Genomic DNA, 20,352 nt, shown 5'->3' on the forward strand with positions numbered 1-20,352 from the left:
AGAATTGGGATGATGTAGCCTGCTGGCAGCATGGTCCTAACTAAACAGCAGGGGACCGATAATTGATCCCTGGGGAACTTCACATACAAAGTCAACCTTTATAGACATAAATTACTGAATGACAGAGGGAGATATGTCCCTTCAAGTAGGATGTAAACTAACTAAATGCTGCAGGCAAATAAAAACATTTAAAAAATATATTTTCACCTCACAGCCACTTTGGTTGCCTTCTTTGTCCCTAATGCTATTTTGTGAAGAATTGGTAAAAGTCCTTCGCTTCCACAGAACAAGCATGAGGAAACGGTGGATTATCTGAACAAGATATACCTCCTGTGGTCCATTCAGCAACAGCGGTTATTAATACATGTATGGCACAGTTAAGTGCATCCCTGTTGAGTCGTATAACAGGGAAGACCTCCAAGTCGGCTGAGAAAATGCATTATCAGAGGGCAGCATATTAAGCTCAGCATAGCCTCCCTCCAACAACGAGATGGGGATTTTCCGGATGCCCTTCTTACTATGGAGAAATTGTTCAGAGCTTTCATATCAGTTGCAATGCAGCCTTGAAACAACAAGCACAGCTTTCACGCCATTTTCCTGTGGTGTCCAAATCCTCAACCCATGCCATTACTTCATGAGAGGGCACACACAATTTGAAGACTCAAGTCTCTGCAGCTCACACACCTCTGTCCAAGTCATAGTCCAGCGAGCTACACCAGCCTATTCCTTTTACAGAGTCCTGGCTCAATTATCATTGTAATTGTGAAATCCAAAGGGATCAACCAATCAAGTGTTGCTCCTACTCAGTAGCTCTCTCTGGATGTTTGGCTCTGTCAATCTCTCTAATCCAGGTGTGGAATGTCCTTTTGAAAACACAAAACAGAGCAGTATTCTGTTCTGTCCTCTGCCCTGCAACCATGTATTCCCTAACACTGGCACAAGAGTAGCACGCTCTAGCTCTGTCTCCCTTACAGAGCTGCATTCTAATGTTGCCTGCCCTCTTCTCATGTCTTCTTAGACAACGGTGCAGGACTGGTGTGCACCCTCTCTCCACCTCCCTCCTGAAGACCCTCTACTAGGTTCTACTAGAATAGGCTCTGCAACAGCTTTCTTCTTGTCTTGAGGAGTATTAGTAGGGATTTGTCTTATATCAGCCCTCTCTCTTCTCTCCTCAACCATTTCCTACGATCCCTTGCAGGTGAAAGTATCCACTAGAAAGTTCCTCTTTACCTCAGTAAGAATTGATGGTGGTTTTCCAGACCCTTTTTAAATGAGCTTGTCAAGCCCTTTGGCTATATTTCTCTGGGGTCATTGACTTTTACTGTTGTCTTGTTACTTTTCACTTGGTAAAGAGTGACTGACTTGTATGCCATTTGGACCATCCAAGCTGAATGCTTTAAGAAAAAAGTAGAGTAGTGTTGAATGCAGACAGAACGTGTCCATCTTAGGCCGTTTAATCTTGGACAGTTCAGTGTTATTCTTAGAGGGTGAAAACCTTGCACTCTTGGTTCCCTGTGTGTCTATTGGCATATTATGTGGAGTGCACAACAATGTAAACTAGGTTACTGGCAAACTCAACACACTGACATTTAAAAGGCTTCACTAGCTGGGTAAGTCTAGGGCCAACTTGCTCACATTGATACAATATAGCAACCTCTGGTTGCTGCTTAGTGGGGCAGATGGATTGGGATTTACTGTGCATAATATATATATATATATAATATAACGTAATACTTACCACTATGCTCATGTCAAATAATTTTCTCTTTCTAACCATGTCTCCGTTATCTTCTTGTTGAAACATTTTTATTTCATTTTAGACACACCGAGGGGACTCATTTTCTATATTCAATATCTTGAGAGTTAAGCCTGAAGTAATGACATATATTTTGTAGCTTACATAATGTTTAAATTTGGCAATACAGAAGAAATCACTCTTTACTAAACACACTTTATTACCATTTCAGCTCAGGAGCAGAACTTTGGGGATCAGTTTCTTCATGTTTTCCTTCAAGATGGAAGCCCTGTTGCTAAACTTGGGTGTGGTGGGAGTCATGTTTTGAATGCAGCAGCAGGCCAGAACGTCAACAATAACAGATGGATCCCAATCACAATCCGGTATGATATGTCTCTCCTACCTGTCTCTCTGTTCCCTAATGTTCTTTTGAACATGATATCTATGTTATTACCTGTGATTTTTAGAAAAAGACTAATAGCCTTTTTATTTATAAATCAGGATGTATTTATGATTGATGAATAGATGTACCAAGTCTAAATACAGTATTTGTCCATTTTAAGAAGCCACCAAGGGCTAATGCTATCAAATCAAGGATGTCTAAGATTTTAAACTCCTGTCTGTGGAATGATACCATTCCAGATGTACAGTTGTGTTCAAAATAATAGTAGTCCAACATCACTAACCTCATAAATCATATTTTTTGGTAGAAGTGATATTTCTACATGGCAAATTTTTTTTACTAGTAAGTGTTGTAGAGTCATAGAAAAACAACAGACCCAACAGTCATGACACGCATGCTGCTCATTCTGTGTAACTGAATCTGTAATTGAAAGGGGCATGTTCAAAATAATAGCAGTGTTGTGTTCAGTTAGTGAGGTGATTGATTCTGTGAAGAAACAGGTGTCAATTATAGCCCATATTTAAGGAAGGAAGGAAGCAAATGTGCGTGCTGGTTATAGTGCATTTCACACTGAAATACTCAGCAAAATGGGTCGTTCCAGACATTGCTCTGAGGAACAGCGGACTTTGATTAAAAAGTTGATTGGAGAGGGGAAGAGCAGAAAATTATAGGCTGCTCAGCCAAAATCATTTCAAATGCCTTGAAGTGGCATCCAAAGCATGAACGACGTGGGAAAAAACGGTCAACTACCATTCGAATGGATCGAAGAATAGCCAAAATGGCAAAGGCTCAACCAATGATCAGCTCCAGGAAAATCAAAGAAGACTTAAAGTTACCTATGAGTACTGTTATGATCAGAAGAAGGCTATGTGAAGCAAAGCTATCAGCTAGAAGCCCCTGCAAAGTCCCATTGCTGGAAAAAAAACATGTACTGAATAGGTTGAAATTTGCCGAAGGACACATTGACTGGTCAAAGGAGAAATGGCATTCTGTGGACTGATAAGAGCGAAATTGTTCTTTTGGGGGCCGCAGACAGTTTGTCCGACGACCACCATGCACTGAATTCAAGCCACAGTGCACTGTGAAGACAGTAAAGCATGGTGGTGCAAAAATCATGTTATGGGGATGTTTCTCATACTGTGGTGTTGGGCCTATTTATCACATACCAGGGATCATGGATCAGTTTCAATACATCAAAATACTTGAAGAGGTCATGTTGCCTTATGCTGAAGAAGAAATGCCTTTGAAATGGGTCTTTCAACAAGACAATGACCCAAAACACACCAGTAAGCGAGCAAAGTCTTGGTTCCAGATGAACAAGATTGATGTTATGGAGTGGCCAGCCCAATCCCCAGACCTCAATCCCATAGAAAACTTGTGGGGTGACATAAAAAATGCTGTTTCTGAGGCAAAACCCAGTAATGCAGAGGAATTGTGGAATGTTGTTCAATCGTCCTGGGCTGGAATACCTGTTCACGGGTGCCAGAAGTTGGTTGACTCCATGCAACACAGATGTGAAGCAGTTCTCAGAAATAATGGTTATGCAACTAAATATTAGTGCAGTGAAAGCAAACCCTTGAGACATTTTTCAGTTTATACAGTAAACGTTTGAGTTTGTAAAGAAAAATGCAACAGCCTAATATTCCTTTTTCTTCACTTTCTGTAAAGGTATAACACAAACTTGATCAATTTTGGTCATGTTTTGATTTGGAATTGAATGTGCAGTGTTCCCAATGCAATGATATTAAGGAATTAAAAGCTATTCTAGGGATTTTGAGCATTATTCACTTTTTTAAATCACACTGCTATTATTTTGAACACAACTGTATATGGTAGATCTCTGCATCATACCAATCAAATCTCACAAAACCATGACATTTTATAAAACATGAGTCTATGTTCATAACTCATGTTGTTTAAAGAAAGAAAGAATGTAAGTGAATCACCAATTTAATTCCTAAATTGCAACTTTTTTCACTCCATTTTTCAAAAGCCTATAAAACAAGAATTGAGTAAATACTAAAACATGAACAAAAAATAAAAAGACAATACACACAATGTATTTTGTATGTATTACATTACATTCATATAGCTGACACTTCACATCCAAATCCACCTACAATAAGTACATTTAACCTTGAAGATACCACCCACAAATAGTAAGTGTATCAAATAAATGTATCAAATAAGCAAAATTGCGTTGAGTGCTACATTTTAATAGAAGAGAATGATTATTATTATTAGGGCCAGAGCGCCGACAGCGGCGAAGGCCCTATTGAAACTGAAGGAATTATTATTACGGCAAATTAATTGCCTTTTTGAGTCTTATGTGAGTTATCAATGAACTCAGCAGAGACTTCCTTTTTTATTGGTAAAGGTTTGCCCCGACCCCGATGATTTGGTCACGCCCCCTTTCACAGCTAATAAACTGTATGACGTAGAGTCTTGTGTGCAGTATCATTGAACTCAGCAGGGAGTTCCCTTTTCATTGGTGACGATTTGCAGTGTCTGAGTGCCGCGCAAATGCACGGTCGCAAAGAGCGGCGTCCGCCAGTAACCCTGACGCGCGCAGAGGCGCGAGGGCCCGTCCACCGCTGCTTGCAGCTTTGATTATTATTATTATTATTATTATTATTATTATTATTATTATTTTCATCTTTTCATGGGTCTAGACAGGTGGGTTTTCAGTCTGCAACAGAAGATGTGTAGGGTTTCTGCTGTCCTGATTTCAGTGGGGAGCTTGTTCCACCATTGTGGAGCCAGGACAGCAAACATTCGTGATTTTGTTGAGCCGTAGCTTGGCCCCCCTCGTCCATTCGGAAGTAGCAAAGCATAGTGGATGGAGTGTAGTGTTCACATTTACCTATTTAAAGACTTGAAAAAAATTGTGCAGTGCTCAGTGCTTCCTACTTTGATTATGTTCAATGGGAATTTTACACAGGGCATGTTTTGGTGTCTTTGATAAAACCCTGTGAATACTTGTCTGTCCAGTAGATGTCCACATTAGTGTTGATCAGAGAATACTATTTCAGACAAATCCCAACTTTAATGCCTGGGATCATTGTTCACCTCCATGTATCATGTACTGAACCATGCAAGAATAAATAAGAATACCTTCTGCCTTAGGTAGACAGTATGCTAAGTACCAAATTTAGCTTACTGAATGTCAGAATGTGGATATATTAACTCTAGTTTATTGTTTATTGTTTTGATCATGAAAAAGGGGCACCATATCTGTTATTGTCTGTGGCATCTTGCAATTAGTTCACAGAGAGATTTAGGATCATTAACCTTTGATATTCAGTCTGCTGAAAGAATTAGCCATTTCGGCAAATGGTTGTGGGGTGTTTTTCCGTAAGTGGCGGAGAGTCTCTAATCTTGTCTGCATACATTAGGCAAACTTTACACCTTCTTAATGACCAAGTCATTTTATTATACTTATTCAGAAATGGTTATGATCTAGTATGAGTTGCAGTGCACACAGTGTGATACTTATTTACTTAAAAAAAAAGATCTTGCATACATGATGATGCCTTGTAGATCAAGCCTGACCCATTAATGGATCCATGACTATTAAAGTTAAATGTCTAAAGTAAAATGCACACAAAACCACAGCATTCAAATGACTGTACAACTACATTTAGCAGTAGAATTATATATATATATATATATATATATATATATATATATATAAAATATATATATATATAAAACAATATATGGATGTACAGTTCCATCTTAAAAATCTATTTAAAAGCCCATTTAAAAGCTTAGATTTAACCTTAACAATGACAAAATACATAATAAAATATTGAATTACATCAGAGAATTAAGTTAATCATTATATAGAATGCTGCCTTTGCTAAGAATAAATTAACATGTTTCTCAAAGCAATAAATAAAAATGTTGTCCATATTAAAACTGATGTGATAAAGATTGTTTTGCATTTCAATAACTCTTATCCCAGTCAAGACACACACCTAACAAGTTGTTTCTTCACAAATAACCTTTAGATTTGGATGCATAACATAATACAACCATACAGCATAACATAGAAAGAAATAACCCAGTATGTAAATACTTATATGTTGAGCTGCAGTAACGTGGTGTACAGTACATTAACTGCATAGCAGTAAACTCAGCTGGAGTCAGATGGTTGTAGCTTACTTACGTGACAATTTAATAATGAAAAGCAATTACCTCTGCCAACTTTCCACACTTGTCACTAGATTTAGCATTTTTCTCCAGACACCCCACCTGGTAAAATGATTTCTTAAAAGCCACAAGCAGCAAATGTTGCTACTCTTTTGGATTATCTGGGGAAAACAGTTAACTCCTAAGCTTTTGGCAATAGATTTGGTACCAAATGTTGAACCTGATCCACATGCATTCGCACTACTTGCTTGTCTCATCCAAATAGGTCTGATCACAATGCTTCCCCATGCACAGCTGATCTTCCGTCTCTGTAGTGTGCACACAGGCTTACAGCTTAGGAACTGTGAGGCAGAGTGAGCCAGTGGGAGAAATGAGAGAGGGCCTGCTGCTGAGCTCTGCCTCTATTTATTCTTGATCGGTTCAGCAATTGTATTCATATGCAAATGAGCGCATGACATCATCTAGTCTTGTTCGAGCAGTGAATACCTTCTTTCCTCTGATGATGGTTGGCGGTACTGACTATAACTGCTTCAACTTTCCGTCAGCATCTATGCCGGGCAGGACAGTGGCTGTATTTAACTGTAACTATTACAAGTTTCAATGACCAAACAGGGACAATGCAAATTGCCTGATGTCACTGTAACACTAGTCTGCGTATATCCTTGACATTCCTTCCGAGCCTATTTTGCAGTGGCACCTCCAGCACGCTTTGGAGGAGGGTCTGGCAAAGCAAGACTACTGTAACACAGACTAAAGTATCTCCCTCTTTTTTCTAATTTTCCCATCTTTCATCATTCACACACACACACTTATTTTCAACCCACCATCTTTTTGTCATCTTGTGCACTGTTCTGATGACAGAAAACGTAAACACTTGCCTTTTGCTTCATTTTTGCACTAATGCAGCATTGTTCACATGAAGAAGTGGTATGACACCTGTGTTTAACAAACAGCACCATACAATGAAAATAAGCACTTCACTTTCTTGATGTTTTTCCATGCTGGCCTTTTAAGCACTGTAGTGATGATATATAATCATATATAAATCATATATAATGATATAATTGCTTGTGGTTATTAGGATAAGTACAAAACAGCACATTAAACAATGTGGAGGGTTTATTTAAATGACATTAAAAGCCCTCTAGTGGATGGTCTACACAGCTGTTGATGCAGCACAGATGTTTTACCTTTACATAGTTTCCGTTCCAGTATCAAAAAAAAAAAAATATATATATATACATACCCAAAACTCATTAAGCGTTGTAAAGGAATTGTTTTTTTACCCCTATTATTTACAATTCTCTCTTTGCCACAGAGGAGCAGTGTTAAACACCACTCCATCTCACTAATCATCCCCAACAAAGGGATGAAAGACATTGTGAATATTTAATCAAGAGTTTATCAGCCTGTTCTGACAGTAAACATAATTGAATGAATTACATTTTCTTTTTGTAGAGCAGCTTTTGTGAAGCAAGATTGCATAAAATGACCAGAACAATGCAAACAGACCATATATGTGAAACATACTGGGTAGACCTTTTGTTGGAAATGAGCAAAGAAGAGCTTGCATTTGACTGCAGTCTGTGTAGAAACAGCAGGTTTGGTTTGAAGGATGTAGGATATTATAGCTTAAATTTATTCAGGAGCATTATCAATAGTTATGCAGATTTTCGAATGTAATGGTGTTACGGTGCATTGTTTCCAGTGAAAGAATGCTTAATGGATAGGCAGATTGATAGTAGGTGTACAACATTAACATAGCAACTTTAAAGTATGTTTTCTTTTTTTTACATTAAAATTCTACAACCCATTTGTAGCACTCCAATATAGACTGTAAAGTTAGCAAGACAAAAGGCCACTGTTTAAATGCCCTGTGATGCCAAATAATTTCAAAGGGGAGTGTGCAGGAGAGGCTGTGTCATTTTTCATTTGGGGAGGACATGTTTGTTGTTGGCTTGGTTTTTTTGATGTCGGCAAGTTTTCCTTTGGGGATGTTCGGGGCAACACCATTACGATTAAAGTTTGAGAGTGGCAGACTCCAAATGCTCCCCCGGTCATTTGCCAGGGTGTATATATTATTGGTTGAATCCTTTTGTGGTTAGCATTCACTGTTGGAGTTATTTTCATTCTCAAAGATCAACAAGGATGACACATAGCATTCTGCAGCGTTTCATTTTGTTCCCTTGTCACAGGTGAACTCAGAATCCCAAGCAGATTTGATTATTTATATTTATGCCACTTTTGTGGGTTCGTTTTTTTTCTCTTCGGTCAAAGGAATAGGAGTAGTGTCTCAAGTATGGCTCTGACTTACTGGGAATATTTTTGTATCTAGAAATATTAGATATATAATATTTTATGTCTCGAAACTCATGGGTTTTGATGTTCATGTCGATGTCTTTATGGACTTGTATTATTTCTGTTAAAAAAGCACTGAATATTTTGCTTCAGTAGGAACCGTGCATGAACACCTTGCCATTACATCTGCAAATGTATCAGATGCAGTTTTCTGAATTTCTTTGTTGGATGCTGTTGAAACGTGAATGTAATGGTTGATCACAGATGATAAAGGACCCAAAATACCTCACCTGTATGTTTATTTGGTGATTGGATAGAGTATTGTAGCATGTCTTTTTATAATTCAGATCAATTCAATTTGCTTCTTGCCTAACTTATGTGTGATAAATGAATTAAAAATGCTCTCACTCCAACCAAAAACCACTTGCACCAGCAAATGTGCGCTGCAGTGATCAAAGATAAAATAGTTGGTGTTTTATAGTGAGACATTTGTTATTTGTGAGATTATTAGTCCTGTACATTGTTTATACCTTACATTAATTTAGCAGACATAAAGCCAACAGAAGCCAAGATGTCCTGGCTAGTATTCCCTGAAGGTCAAGCTCCAAAAATCACTGGATCCTACATTTCCTATAATGCAACTCAATAGCGACTTTTGTTAGACCCTCGCTAAAGCTAAAGTCCAAATTTATCTTAATTCTTACTCTCATTTTTAATACATTCTGTGTGTGTATATATACATATATTTATACTTCTATTGTTTGTTCTGTTTAACTTATTTTAGAGAATGTGTGACATGCACCTACAACACCAAAACAAATTCCTTGTATGTGTAAAAAAACGTACTTGGCAATAAAGCTTTTCTGATTCTGATAAAACACAGGACATCTAAAATATTAAAACCACTGTGTTGTGGGTAACCCATTAATAAATAATAAGTAATATGTTGCTATCACTGTTACTTTTCACTCATAATACAATGAAAACAATGTTTAAATGTTATATTATTATATAGTATTTAATAGTATATTTACTGACTATTGAATGAGGGGGGGGGGGGAATTAAGTACAGCATAAGATTGTGATATTTTCTGTGACAATACTGTATCGATACACAGATGCCAAATATTGATATTTTATGATACATGTTGGTCAGTTCGTTTACTTGACAATCCCATTTTGCAGCAATAAAATTGAAGTGATATGAACAAACAGACATTTATTTCTTTAGATAAATCAGATGTTGACAAAGATTCCTATGGGGACATCATTTTAAGTTGAAAAAAAGGTAAGAAATTGCAAAATATTTCAGAATATCTCAATAAAGTATCGTGATAATATTGTATCTTTGGGCCTCTGGCGATTTCCAACCTTACTATTTTTTTTTTAACAATGTTTTTATTGATTTTTCATTGCAATTATAACTTTTAACAAGCCTTCCACCCTTACCATTGAATATTGTTTTAATCTAAAAATGCACCTGTGAGTGTAAAATGTTGCCTAGCAACAGCTGCTGTAAGAGGAGGAAACCGACTGGTGCTGTAGGAAGAAGTTTTAAAGTAGTAGCAAATTTCAGAATGTCTGTTCTGTAAAAGAGCACCACAGAAACGTAAGAAACGCTTTGAGTTCACGTTCTCTTCTGGTCAGAAACAACTGTTTGCCTCCTGTCACTTTGACCAATAACTTGCTTGCTAATACAGAATTAAGAGGGCTGTTTAGTGTCCATCTATCCACTCTGCATTTTGGTACACATATGAGCATGTGCATAGGCTTATTGGTAACTCAAAAATAAAATAATCGCTGATGTAATTAGTGTTTATCGGAGTAATGGGTTAAGTAATCCCTTTGCAATTCGGAAAAGTAATTAGTAAACAGCCATTGATTATTTTTTCTGAACTACACAATAACAGTGGACAGAACTCATCCTCTTATCCTATCCCACTTTCCCACTGGATTTTAATAGCTGGAAGAGTAATGAGGAAACAACATTTATTTTGGGGAAGTGCCATGCCATATGTGCAACTGGGTGAAAAGTGAGTTCTTAATATTGAGCATTTTTGTTTTTAATTCCACATCCTCTTGACACAATGCCAAATCTGAGGCAGCGTGTGTTTATCAATCACACAGCATTCAGTGTTGTATCGACAAGTAGTCGCATAGAAGATGAATTGAAGAAGCAACCAGCAGCCCTGCCTGCTCACTTGGAATTTCTTTTGTGAAGCCACAATGCCAAGCAGCCTTGCTGTGTGCTGTCTAATTGTATTGCTGGTGATATAATGATAGAACACAGGCTACCCAAATTAATTGAGGCTTGCCAGTCACAGCACAAATTATGCAGCAAATGCTGCAGTGCTGCGTGTGAGAAAGTCACTGCACCAGAGCCAGAGCAGACATTATAGTCAATGTAGGTGTAGATTATGGTCTGATAAAATGCTTGTTGCTACTAAGGAAAAACCAACAAACCGATCCCGTCTGACATCTTGTGTAGTTGAGTGTGGTGTGATAATAATGCATGATTATAAAGAATGTTTTTTTTTTCTCTCTCTGTTTTCGGTCATATCTGATGAAGTGTACTTCATGTTGTGCTAAAAAGAATATCAAAGTAACAGGTGGTACTCATCGTCCATATGTAATCTGTGTGACCCATTTACCAGGTAGGAAACTACAGTCTACTACAGTCTCCAGCTGCAGAGCTAATAAACTCTTGACACTAAATTACTTGCAAATTATAAATTCACCACAAATGTGTTCATATTACCATTTGGTTTTTGTAAGAATCTGAAATACTAGAATAATAAGTCATTTAAAAAAAAAAAGCATCTTGCCTATCAGCCAGGGAAAACTGTTGCAAGGGCACCAGTGCAGTGTATGATGTTTTACTGCCATCTGTTGCCAATACTTTAAGATGTTTTATGCAATAGTAATATTTTAATGATGATCCTGCCTCATTATTAATTTTCTGCAGGGGACTATGAAAGAGGCGCGTTCAAATACTATAGGATTGTAAAGACAAACACCTACCATACAGTTTAACAAATACCTCTGTGCAAAGGTGCTGTGCTGAAAATATTTGCAAGGTCCCTTAACATTGCAGGTGATATTTCAGTGGTGATCCTCAGGAAAGTTTCAGTAATGCATTTGCACTGAATTAGTCACACCAAAGACGGTCTAAATGAGGATGTTAGAAATGACAAATCACTTATGATTAGAGCATTAGCCAGATGAAGAAATACATAAATGATGATCGAATAAGTAAAAATGATCACAGCTATATTGTGGTTTGGAGAGAATATAATATTCATTTGTTTTTTGTTTGTTTACCTCAAGTTGGGAATGTGCTAGTGTTGGTCCTTTGAGACCCCAGCACTGAATGGAGCACAGGGAGACCAATAAGAAATGACATAGTGTTTCATCTCTGCGTTAGACAAACCCCGGCCTCTTTTTCTTCACTCCCATTTGTTTATCTTTGTAATATAATCCATTTGTATGTCTGTGTGTGTGTGATGGTGATGTGGCGCTATGGGGCATATTCCTAGCTATCTAGCTACCAGACCAAGAAAAGTAGTCATAGTCATCTTTATAAATAGTCATCTTTGCCTTAGAGCAAGACCAATGTAAATCAACCTGGTGGAGCATTCAATGTGCTCACGAGAGCTCATCAAGTAACATCATCCTGTTTGTTTAAGTGAGCATGCTCTCTGTGTCTCATAGGGACAGTCTTCGCAGCATTAGCAGGCCAAATAAAAAGCTACTATAGTAAGCACCACAATATGCCTCAAATGCCCTCAGCAAGAGGGAGTTTTATTAGCAATATTGTGATGATTCATACCTCACCAACAGTCTGTACACAATTACATGGATTGCAGTATTCGATCATTTCAGTCTTTTCATTAGGATCTTGTTATTCTTATGACTTTGTGATAAACAGTGGGGGGGATGTTGTTTTCTGAAACCACTCACTGAGAATGAGAGAATGACCTCAGAAGCACACCACCAAGATGGTGATGGACGTCTTCTCTAGACGTTTGGTTGCATTTGGTGTTTATCATCTTAAATGTGCCTTAATTTATCAATGTGTGTATACAAAACAGCTCTTGTGATTCCCATACCTTTAATTAGCCCTGCCTAAAGTTGCTTGCATGCAATTGCCTCAGGGAGGCGTCCTGGAAGGCTGTTTGAAATTAGCAGAAGGGCGATTGCCCTGATAGTTTCCATCTGGCCATTAAAGCAGACATTTGAGGTTTTTTTTTCCTCATCAACAGTGGCAAAAAATAGATGAATGAATTTTGCAGAAACCAGATTTGCAGATAAGAGTATTCCATGTCCACAGCAAAACAGTGATGAACCTACACAACAAAAGCACACCATGTAGATTACCCCCTCACAGAATTGTGTTTACGCACAATCATTTGCATAATGTACAGCCCTGTAAAGAGGCTGCTATTGTATATTACAAAGCAGCAAAGCAAAGCCAATGATGAATTGGAGAGAGGCAATCACTTGACTTTGCCAAAGCTGGAATATGACACAAGTAGACCAGCTACTTAACATTATGGCTGCAACATTAATGACTAGTGCAATTGTATATTTCCCCAGAGAGACACAGAGGGTCAAATGATAAAATTGTCTTCCTACTCATTAGGTTTATAATGTATATCTAGTTTGTGCCCTCATTTTCATCATGAATTAATCCTGAATGACATAATGAGCATTTTCACTCGTGATAATGTTTTTGCAGGTTGATTTGTGTCCTTAGTATTATTGTCATTGTTATAAATGTTTGAAATAGTAATGCATATCAGGTGTTAGTGCTTGATCCTGTAAATTCAACTGGTTCTGACTGGTTATCCAAATCTATGTTTTGTCAGTAGTGTATTTACAGGCATGATTATGTGATATCTGCTGAGGAACACAACAACTTAAGGTATATCACCACAGCACTGAGCAGAAACCTATTTCTGGACTTATTATCTAAATCCAGCAGTGGAAGCCATTCTCTTATTGTGTTGTCTCTCCTGGATTTCGGGTGGTGGCGTGGGACACAAACGCACCATTGATTCCAACCCTATCCACCAGTGCATAAAGTTTCCCAGAAAATAGTGTGTAATGTATACATAGTCATCCATTTTTATAGTATAGTCTCAATGGTCACATTAGCAGCTTCATTGCTGTGACTGCTCTGTCGGTCTCTCCATCAAAATATTTTTCAGGCTTTGCTGAATTTATTATTACAAACCCTAGTCTCCCTCTGTTCTCTCTCAACAGATACAACCTGCCTGTTGGCAAACAAGGAGGGTTGTGTATGATTGAAATAGCTGCAGATAATGGCACAGCTCAGCATCTCGAGGAGTACGTGTCACACCCCGTGTCAGAGGTAACCTGACCTGCCTGCATTCATTTTTATTACATTTGCTTTTTTAACCCATAATCATGTCTTTGTATCCCCTTCCTTTTACAGGACAGTTTACCTTACACATATTAACATGCTAATTTAACAGTAATATAATTTGTCATGGATGACTTCAGCATCCATGAGTAAACAATCAAAGGAAATACATCAGATAAAATGTATTACATACAGCATGTTTTCACAGAGAACCACTGCTGTTTTCATGAATGTTAAATAATATTAAAACTATATGTAGACCCATCAAAGTTATATTTTTTTCCCCCTCCTTATTCTGGGAAATATATTTGTCACTCTATTCACTTATTTAGCACATTATTGTCCAACTTTTGTGGAATCAAGTGAATTTTTGAGGTTCTACCAACTTTTGCAATATATTTGGTTCTTTTTAGTGTAAATGAAGTGGGTGTTCAGACAGAAAACAGCCCTGCAGTGGGCGGTGTTGCTTTAGGTACTTGTGAGACATTAAATAATCATGAAAGTAACATTTAAAGCATCTAGGAATTACAGCTTGAGTAATAGATCTATGAGTTTGAAGGCTTAGCAAAACAATGCACAGTAGTTTATGATATTACGAGGAAGGATTTTACTTCTCTGGAAAGTTTTATCTTCCCTATCTGTCGTTCGTGTTATTTTGTATTGGTTGGCTTCTATAAGCTAAAACACCTGCAGTAGCTGCTGCCTGTAGATATCCAGGTAAATCATAGATTGTATGATAATTTATGTTTGCCTTTAATCACTTACAGGACTCATGACAGCAACATCATGAGTACAGTATGTGTATGTTATCAAAAGCCAGCCAAGCACACTGTTTTAAAAAAAAAAAAAACAGCAGTTGCTTTATGAATGAAGAACAGGAGCTTCCATTAAAAACGTGCACCTGTAACATTATTTGCCAAGAATATCACACTTGGCAAAATACTATCCTTAATGGCAGGCATGTAAGTAGCACTAAGCTAGTTCTTACTTGTTAATCACAGGCCGGTCTTTTCACTTTGGCTCATTAATTTGATTAACAACACCTATATTTGTTATTAAATTAATAGTTTTTCACTTTGAAAGACTCAGGAGAGGGGCTCAACCTTCCCACAGGCTCCACATGCCTCCCCCTCATCCAATGTGATTTATGGTCTTCTAATTTGAGATGCCAAGATGCTTCTTTTCTTTTCCTTCTTTGTTGTTAACAACACATTCATTACACAAGGATCTTTGCTAGTGTATATTACATGTTGGTTTCTCGTTAAGTTTTTTATAATATTATTATATATACACTAATGTATACTATGATTTATAGTTATACTGGTTGCATGGATTTTATTTTAGTTAGTGCTCAACACCAGTCAAATTAAATAAAATGAGATTTGATTGAGCTAATTTCGTAAAAATTATATAAAGCAGAAAACACGTTTGAAACAGCAATAAAAGAAGCTACTAGCAGTTATTTAGGGTTGTCGAGGGTGCTGTATACTTGACATTGTGAACTGAGAAAGGAACTTCCGATGGGTTAAAAGCAATGCTCTATACATGGCCCTGCTGTAGATCTTAGAGTGATCATTAAGTTAGCTATTGCAACTTGGCAATTTAGACTGGAAGCCAACATGATGCAGAGAGAGGAGATCATAATATTTTTAAATTCTGTCATAAATCTCACAGATTGCAAGTGGAAGGGTTCAAGACCTGGAAGAATATGAAGATATTGATTATGTTGCTTTGAAATTCTTACTGCCAAATTTTTAACTAAGGTCAAGTCGTGTTTATAAAGAAGGCTTTTAGTGCTCAATTGCAATTAACTGAACATTTTTTGCCAGGGGACGCTATGTTTTTTAGTGTGACCAAGTTACTCACATACACTGGCACCACATGTGCATAATACCACTACCTAGAAATACAATAATGAAATGGAGGCCACATTGACTTGTCTTGCCATCAAATGGAATTCAAAACGTAGCATACGGTGCTCATGAACTCAGTGCTGCGAGTCCACTTACAAAGTCATGAATATTACATTGGTCTGTTGAATGGACTCTTCTCATAAACATGGTAAACACACTTGAAGGCACCATAAAGTCGTTCCATATCAGCTCTTCATTGTCATGCAGCTCCAGTGGCGCATAGCTGGATAGCTGTATCTCGCAAAATACAGTTAAGCTCATTGTAAAAGTATCCAGCCACAGCTACATATTTTATTTGAATCTTCAGCTTTGTTTAAGATAGTTTTAGGCCTCTTAACTTTGTGTCAAGATTACATAAACATTCCTATGGACCCCTGTCATCCGTGTGTTTTTATAGGCTTTCAAATATGCAGCAGTAATGTTGATGATCTGAGCCTTGAAGACCCACATAAGTAAGATTGATTATTTCTGACATACAGCCTCCCATAACTACACAAGCATTTCTGTCAGATACAGAACCTATTAAATGAATGACATGAAAGGCCTGTATTGTTAAAGTAAGGTATTACATGTAATGACCCTTTGTATGAAGGAGGCTCATTCCTTGCCGCATCAGCCACAGGTTCGATTCTGACCTGTGGCCCTTTGCTGCATGTCATGCCCCCTCTCTCTACCCCCTTTCCTGTCTTCAGCTCTCCTATCTAATAAAGGCCTAAAATGCCCAAACAAATATCTTTAAAGAATAAAAAAAAAAAAGTAATAGTGGCTGGGTCAGTACTTGTGATCTTATTAGAGTATAATAGAAATAAGTGTAATGATAAACTGCAAAATCTAAAGGGAAGACAATGATTCTATTTACCATAGAAATTACTTTGACTTAGGGGAGTTTTATTTTGAAATCCACTGACACCATGTTACATAATATGCAAGAATGTGTAATGAAGCTGTGATAGATGTTGATTTGTCTTTCATAAATTAATCATCATGCATGGCGTGATTGGGAACCTGTTATGTAAACCTTCTAAATAGAAGTATTCAATATACATTTGAACATCCGGAGGTCATGGCTGGGAATGAAATATATGTAATTTAGTGCTAATAGGAGACCGTCTTGTGCTGCATTTCTTTTTGTGCAGAGCAGAGACAATTATGCCTTACTTGTTAAATTGACTGTTACGGTACGATAAGCTGCAAGTTCACAGAATGTATCTACATTAATTCTACCCAATTACCTTGCACATCAAAGAAAGCTTGCAGCAATGTATAGATATTCTACCTCTCTCATCGTATCAAAATGTGTATTATCTTATGATGTCAGCAAGACTAAAAACATAACTGATTATAACTTCAGTTTCTTGTCTAGGTCATGCCAAACCCGCATTAAGCTGGAGAGTAACAGACACTGATAGTGTTAATCTTTCATGTTGATCTTAATATATAGTAAGGTCCTTTTAATGTAATAATAATGTTAATATGTTTACACATGCTGATATGGAGAGCTTGTTTTTAGCTGCACAGCTCATATTTAAAAGGAGACATATTTTGTAAGATTAAGTGTGATTTACTAAACACATAACACTGATCACTGGCTTTCCACAATTTTTTGCAGGGAACCTTTGGACCCATATTTCTTGGGGATGTTTCGTCCCACTGGGAGATGCATGACGGGCGTGTAAAGGGAGCGAGGAGATTCACTGGATGTATCAGGGAACTTCAGGTCAACTTAAAGGAGATTTACCTGGTGGGTGAGGCAGTAAGAGGAAGAAACATCCAGAATTGTGACCCCCCTGTCTGCCAGCACCTTCCCTGTCGTAACGGAGGAACTTGTGTCAGGTAATAGGTCACCTTTTACACTAATGAAAAATTACTAAACCACATTTGAATTTAAAAGCCATTAAGGATATAAAACACACCTTCTCTAATGCATTTTCCTTCTGTAATAATGATGCATAATATGCAAGAAATTACCCCAGAAATGAGGTGGACTGCAGCTAAGTTAAACTACTGTTACATACATGCATGTGCCAAAAAAAGAAAGGTGTGTTCACTCAATATGCTATAAACAACAAAGGTCATAAAAAAAAAGTAGTATGAGTGACTGAGTCATTACATGTTGTTGCAGCATTAGCCCAAGTGACTCAGTATGAAGTTAAAGTGTTTCTGTTGTAAGAATATGTATTCCAGTTTAAATTGTTTTCCCAATCACTAAAAACATGAATGGAGCTGTAGCTGTGCAATGGGAGCTTTGAACACACCACAACCCAGTCAACCAGCTAGTGAAATGACAGTTTTGGCAACAGCTCCTCTTTCCAGCTATTTTTTAATGCAGAATTGTTCAGTTATCAGTCAAGCTTATCGTATCTACATTGGACTAATTTTAATGTAGGCTTACTGTGCACTGTGAAGTATTGGACTGGGCAAGTCGAAATAGCATTGATATAAATGTATTGTTACTTGCATAAAATGGTGAAAATGTAATACAGATAAATAACTGAATTGCCTAAATGTCCTACAGCAGTTACTTATCTGGCTGAAGAGAAGATGGCCTAATGTCAAAACATTAACAACGGCTCACCCACATGACTACTTGTTTGTGAAAACTGCTGAAGAGCCTGAAATTTCCTTTAGAAGTTAGTGGAGAGCAAAAACAGAGCTAATACTAGAGTGAACATTGGACTTGCGTTCATTAGGTGGACACAACAAATGAATGCTACTGTTGTTACGTGTCTGCTGGATGTTTAAGTAAGCAACTGATTGCTGACACAAACCAACTTAAAAGGTAATTACAGCAATTGTTTCTGCTTTTGGGCCCTTAAGCGGTAAAAGAAATCCATTGCTGCACATTAAATTCATTTAAGATTGTTTGATGACATGTTTAACATTAAATATTCTTGTTCATATCACATAGTTTATTTACATTGGAAGTTAAATTATTAAGTTCAACTTCTAAAAAAAAAAAAAAGAATGAATATGTCCTTCTAACAATGATTTGTAGTCTTTCATTCCTTTACAGATTTTACCCAGAAATATGTAATAATGTATGGTCAGTTACTTAAATGTTCAAAAGGCCTACTAAAATAATAGTAAAAGAGATTATTGACAAATTTCTTGAGTTGCTGTCTGAGCAAGCTGGTAATGTCCTGTTCCTTCCCACAAACTACAGTATTTTCCTTGTTAAGGCAATCCCTGGGCAAAACATAGTCCCTTGTGATAGGCCAAATATGTGCGGATCCGTTTTCCCTTCATCTTTATCTAGTACAGCTCATCAGACTGCCATCACACCCCACTTACCAGCAATTGTGCCTGTCTTTTTAAGTATGCATTAACTACATATGATGCTCTTTCACCTGAGGTAATCCAGAAAATAGCTACTCTAAATGTCTTCTTCATTGTGTTATGACACTGTCAATTAACAGTTGCTTTTATTAAACAGGAAATTAAAAGAGGCACCATGAATATTGGAATATGAATGGCTCTTAGAATACCAATTAAGAGCTGGTGGCATTGTGCTCACATTGGCTTGTCATGCTGCGAAAGAGTGCTCCTTGCAATTATCTGTGTGATGAATATGTGTTAATGCAGTATCCTTTTGAACTTCACAGCATGCAGGGGTCATCAGGAGTGCACAGAGCTCTCTTCATTCTGTTAGTTGCCCTGGAATGCACTGCCACAATGTAATAGGAGGACTAAGGATTTTGATTGTCGGTTCAGTTGGGGTGATATTGGTGCTCTTCCCTTTTTCATGTGGTCCTCTGTTCACTTAGGCATGTAGAAATATCAATATTAAACCTGAGAGCATAATGGCTTGTGGTTGACGGGTGATACATATATAATAGGTATTTAAGGAACATCAATGTGAAAAGCTGGGCAATCAGCACCTACGGACTAACTCTGATTCTCCACTGGGCACGTGTGTGCTGCCTTTAACTCCATGCCTTCTCTTTTCTGGTGTTGTCCTTAAAAAAAAGTGATTTCGTATTATGTTTTTCAACCTCCAAGATTAATCTCTCATTGTCCGTGGTGTTCTGAAGGAGACATAAACGATATTGGGGGGGAGGGTCTTTTGGTAAATTGACTGGATAGTCTTACTGTTTCACTGAAAATAGACCTGCTGCGTATCTTTAGCGGAGCAGAGAGCCCTCACGCACGCTTCTGGGATGCATCGTGGCGCGGCTGGTGGAGTATTAAGCATTGACTTGAAAGGCAGTCAATGACAGGCTCGTGGGGGCTGCAGTGCCTCCGGAACACAGCGCAGACCCGCCCTACGAAGCAGCTCGAGAATTGGGTATTTCTCTGTGGTTCATCACTACGATTGACACCTTTCACACACACATAGTCCTGTGATTCATTGTTGATGTAAAAATATTGCTTATAGCTGCTTTAAAGTTTCCAGAGTGTAACCTGTTTTTATCTTCTAATTGAAGTAAAAAAAAATTAACAGATTGACACACAGATCACATAA

At 37.6% G+C, this 20,352-nt stretch overlaps 1 protein-coding gene across 1 annotated transcript in view; it reads left to right on the forward strand.

The window, feature by feature from the left end:
* The window catches only part of eys (EGF-like photoreceptor maintenance factor), a 174,603-nt gene that overhangs the window by 131,419 nt on the left and 22,832 nt on the right, over window positions 1–20,352 (forward strand). Inside the window, exons 37-39 of the mRNA XM_078273744.1 lie at window positions 1,968–2,118; window positions 13,857–13,965; window positions 17,500–17,723. Coding sequence (XP_078129870.1) covers window positions 1,968–2,118; window positions 13,857–13,965; window positions 17,500–17,723 — 484 coding nt within the window. The remainder of the gene's footprint in view (window positions 1–1,967; window positions 2,119–13,856; window positions 13,966–17,499; window positions 17,724–20,352) is intronic.

Source organism: Sander vitreus, chromosome 17 (genome assembly GCF_031162955.1).
Source record: "Sander vitreus isolate 19-12246 chromosome 17, sanVit1, whole genome shotgun sequence".
NCBI lineage: Eukaryota > Metazoa > Chordata > Actinopteri > Perciformes > Percidae > Sander > Sander vitreus.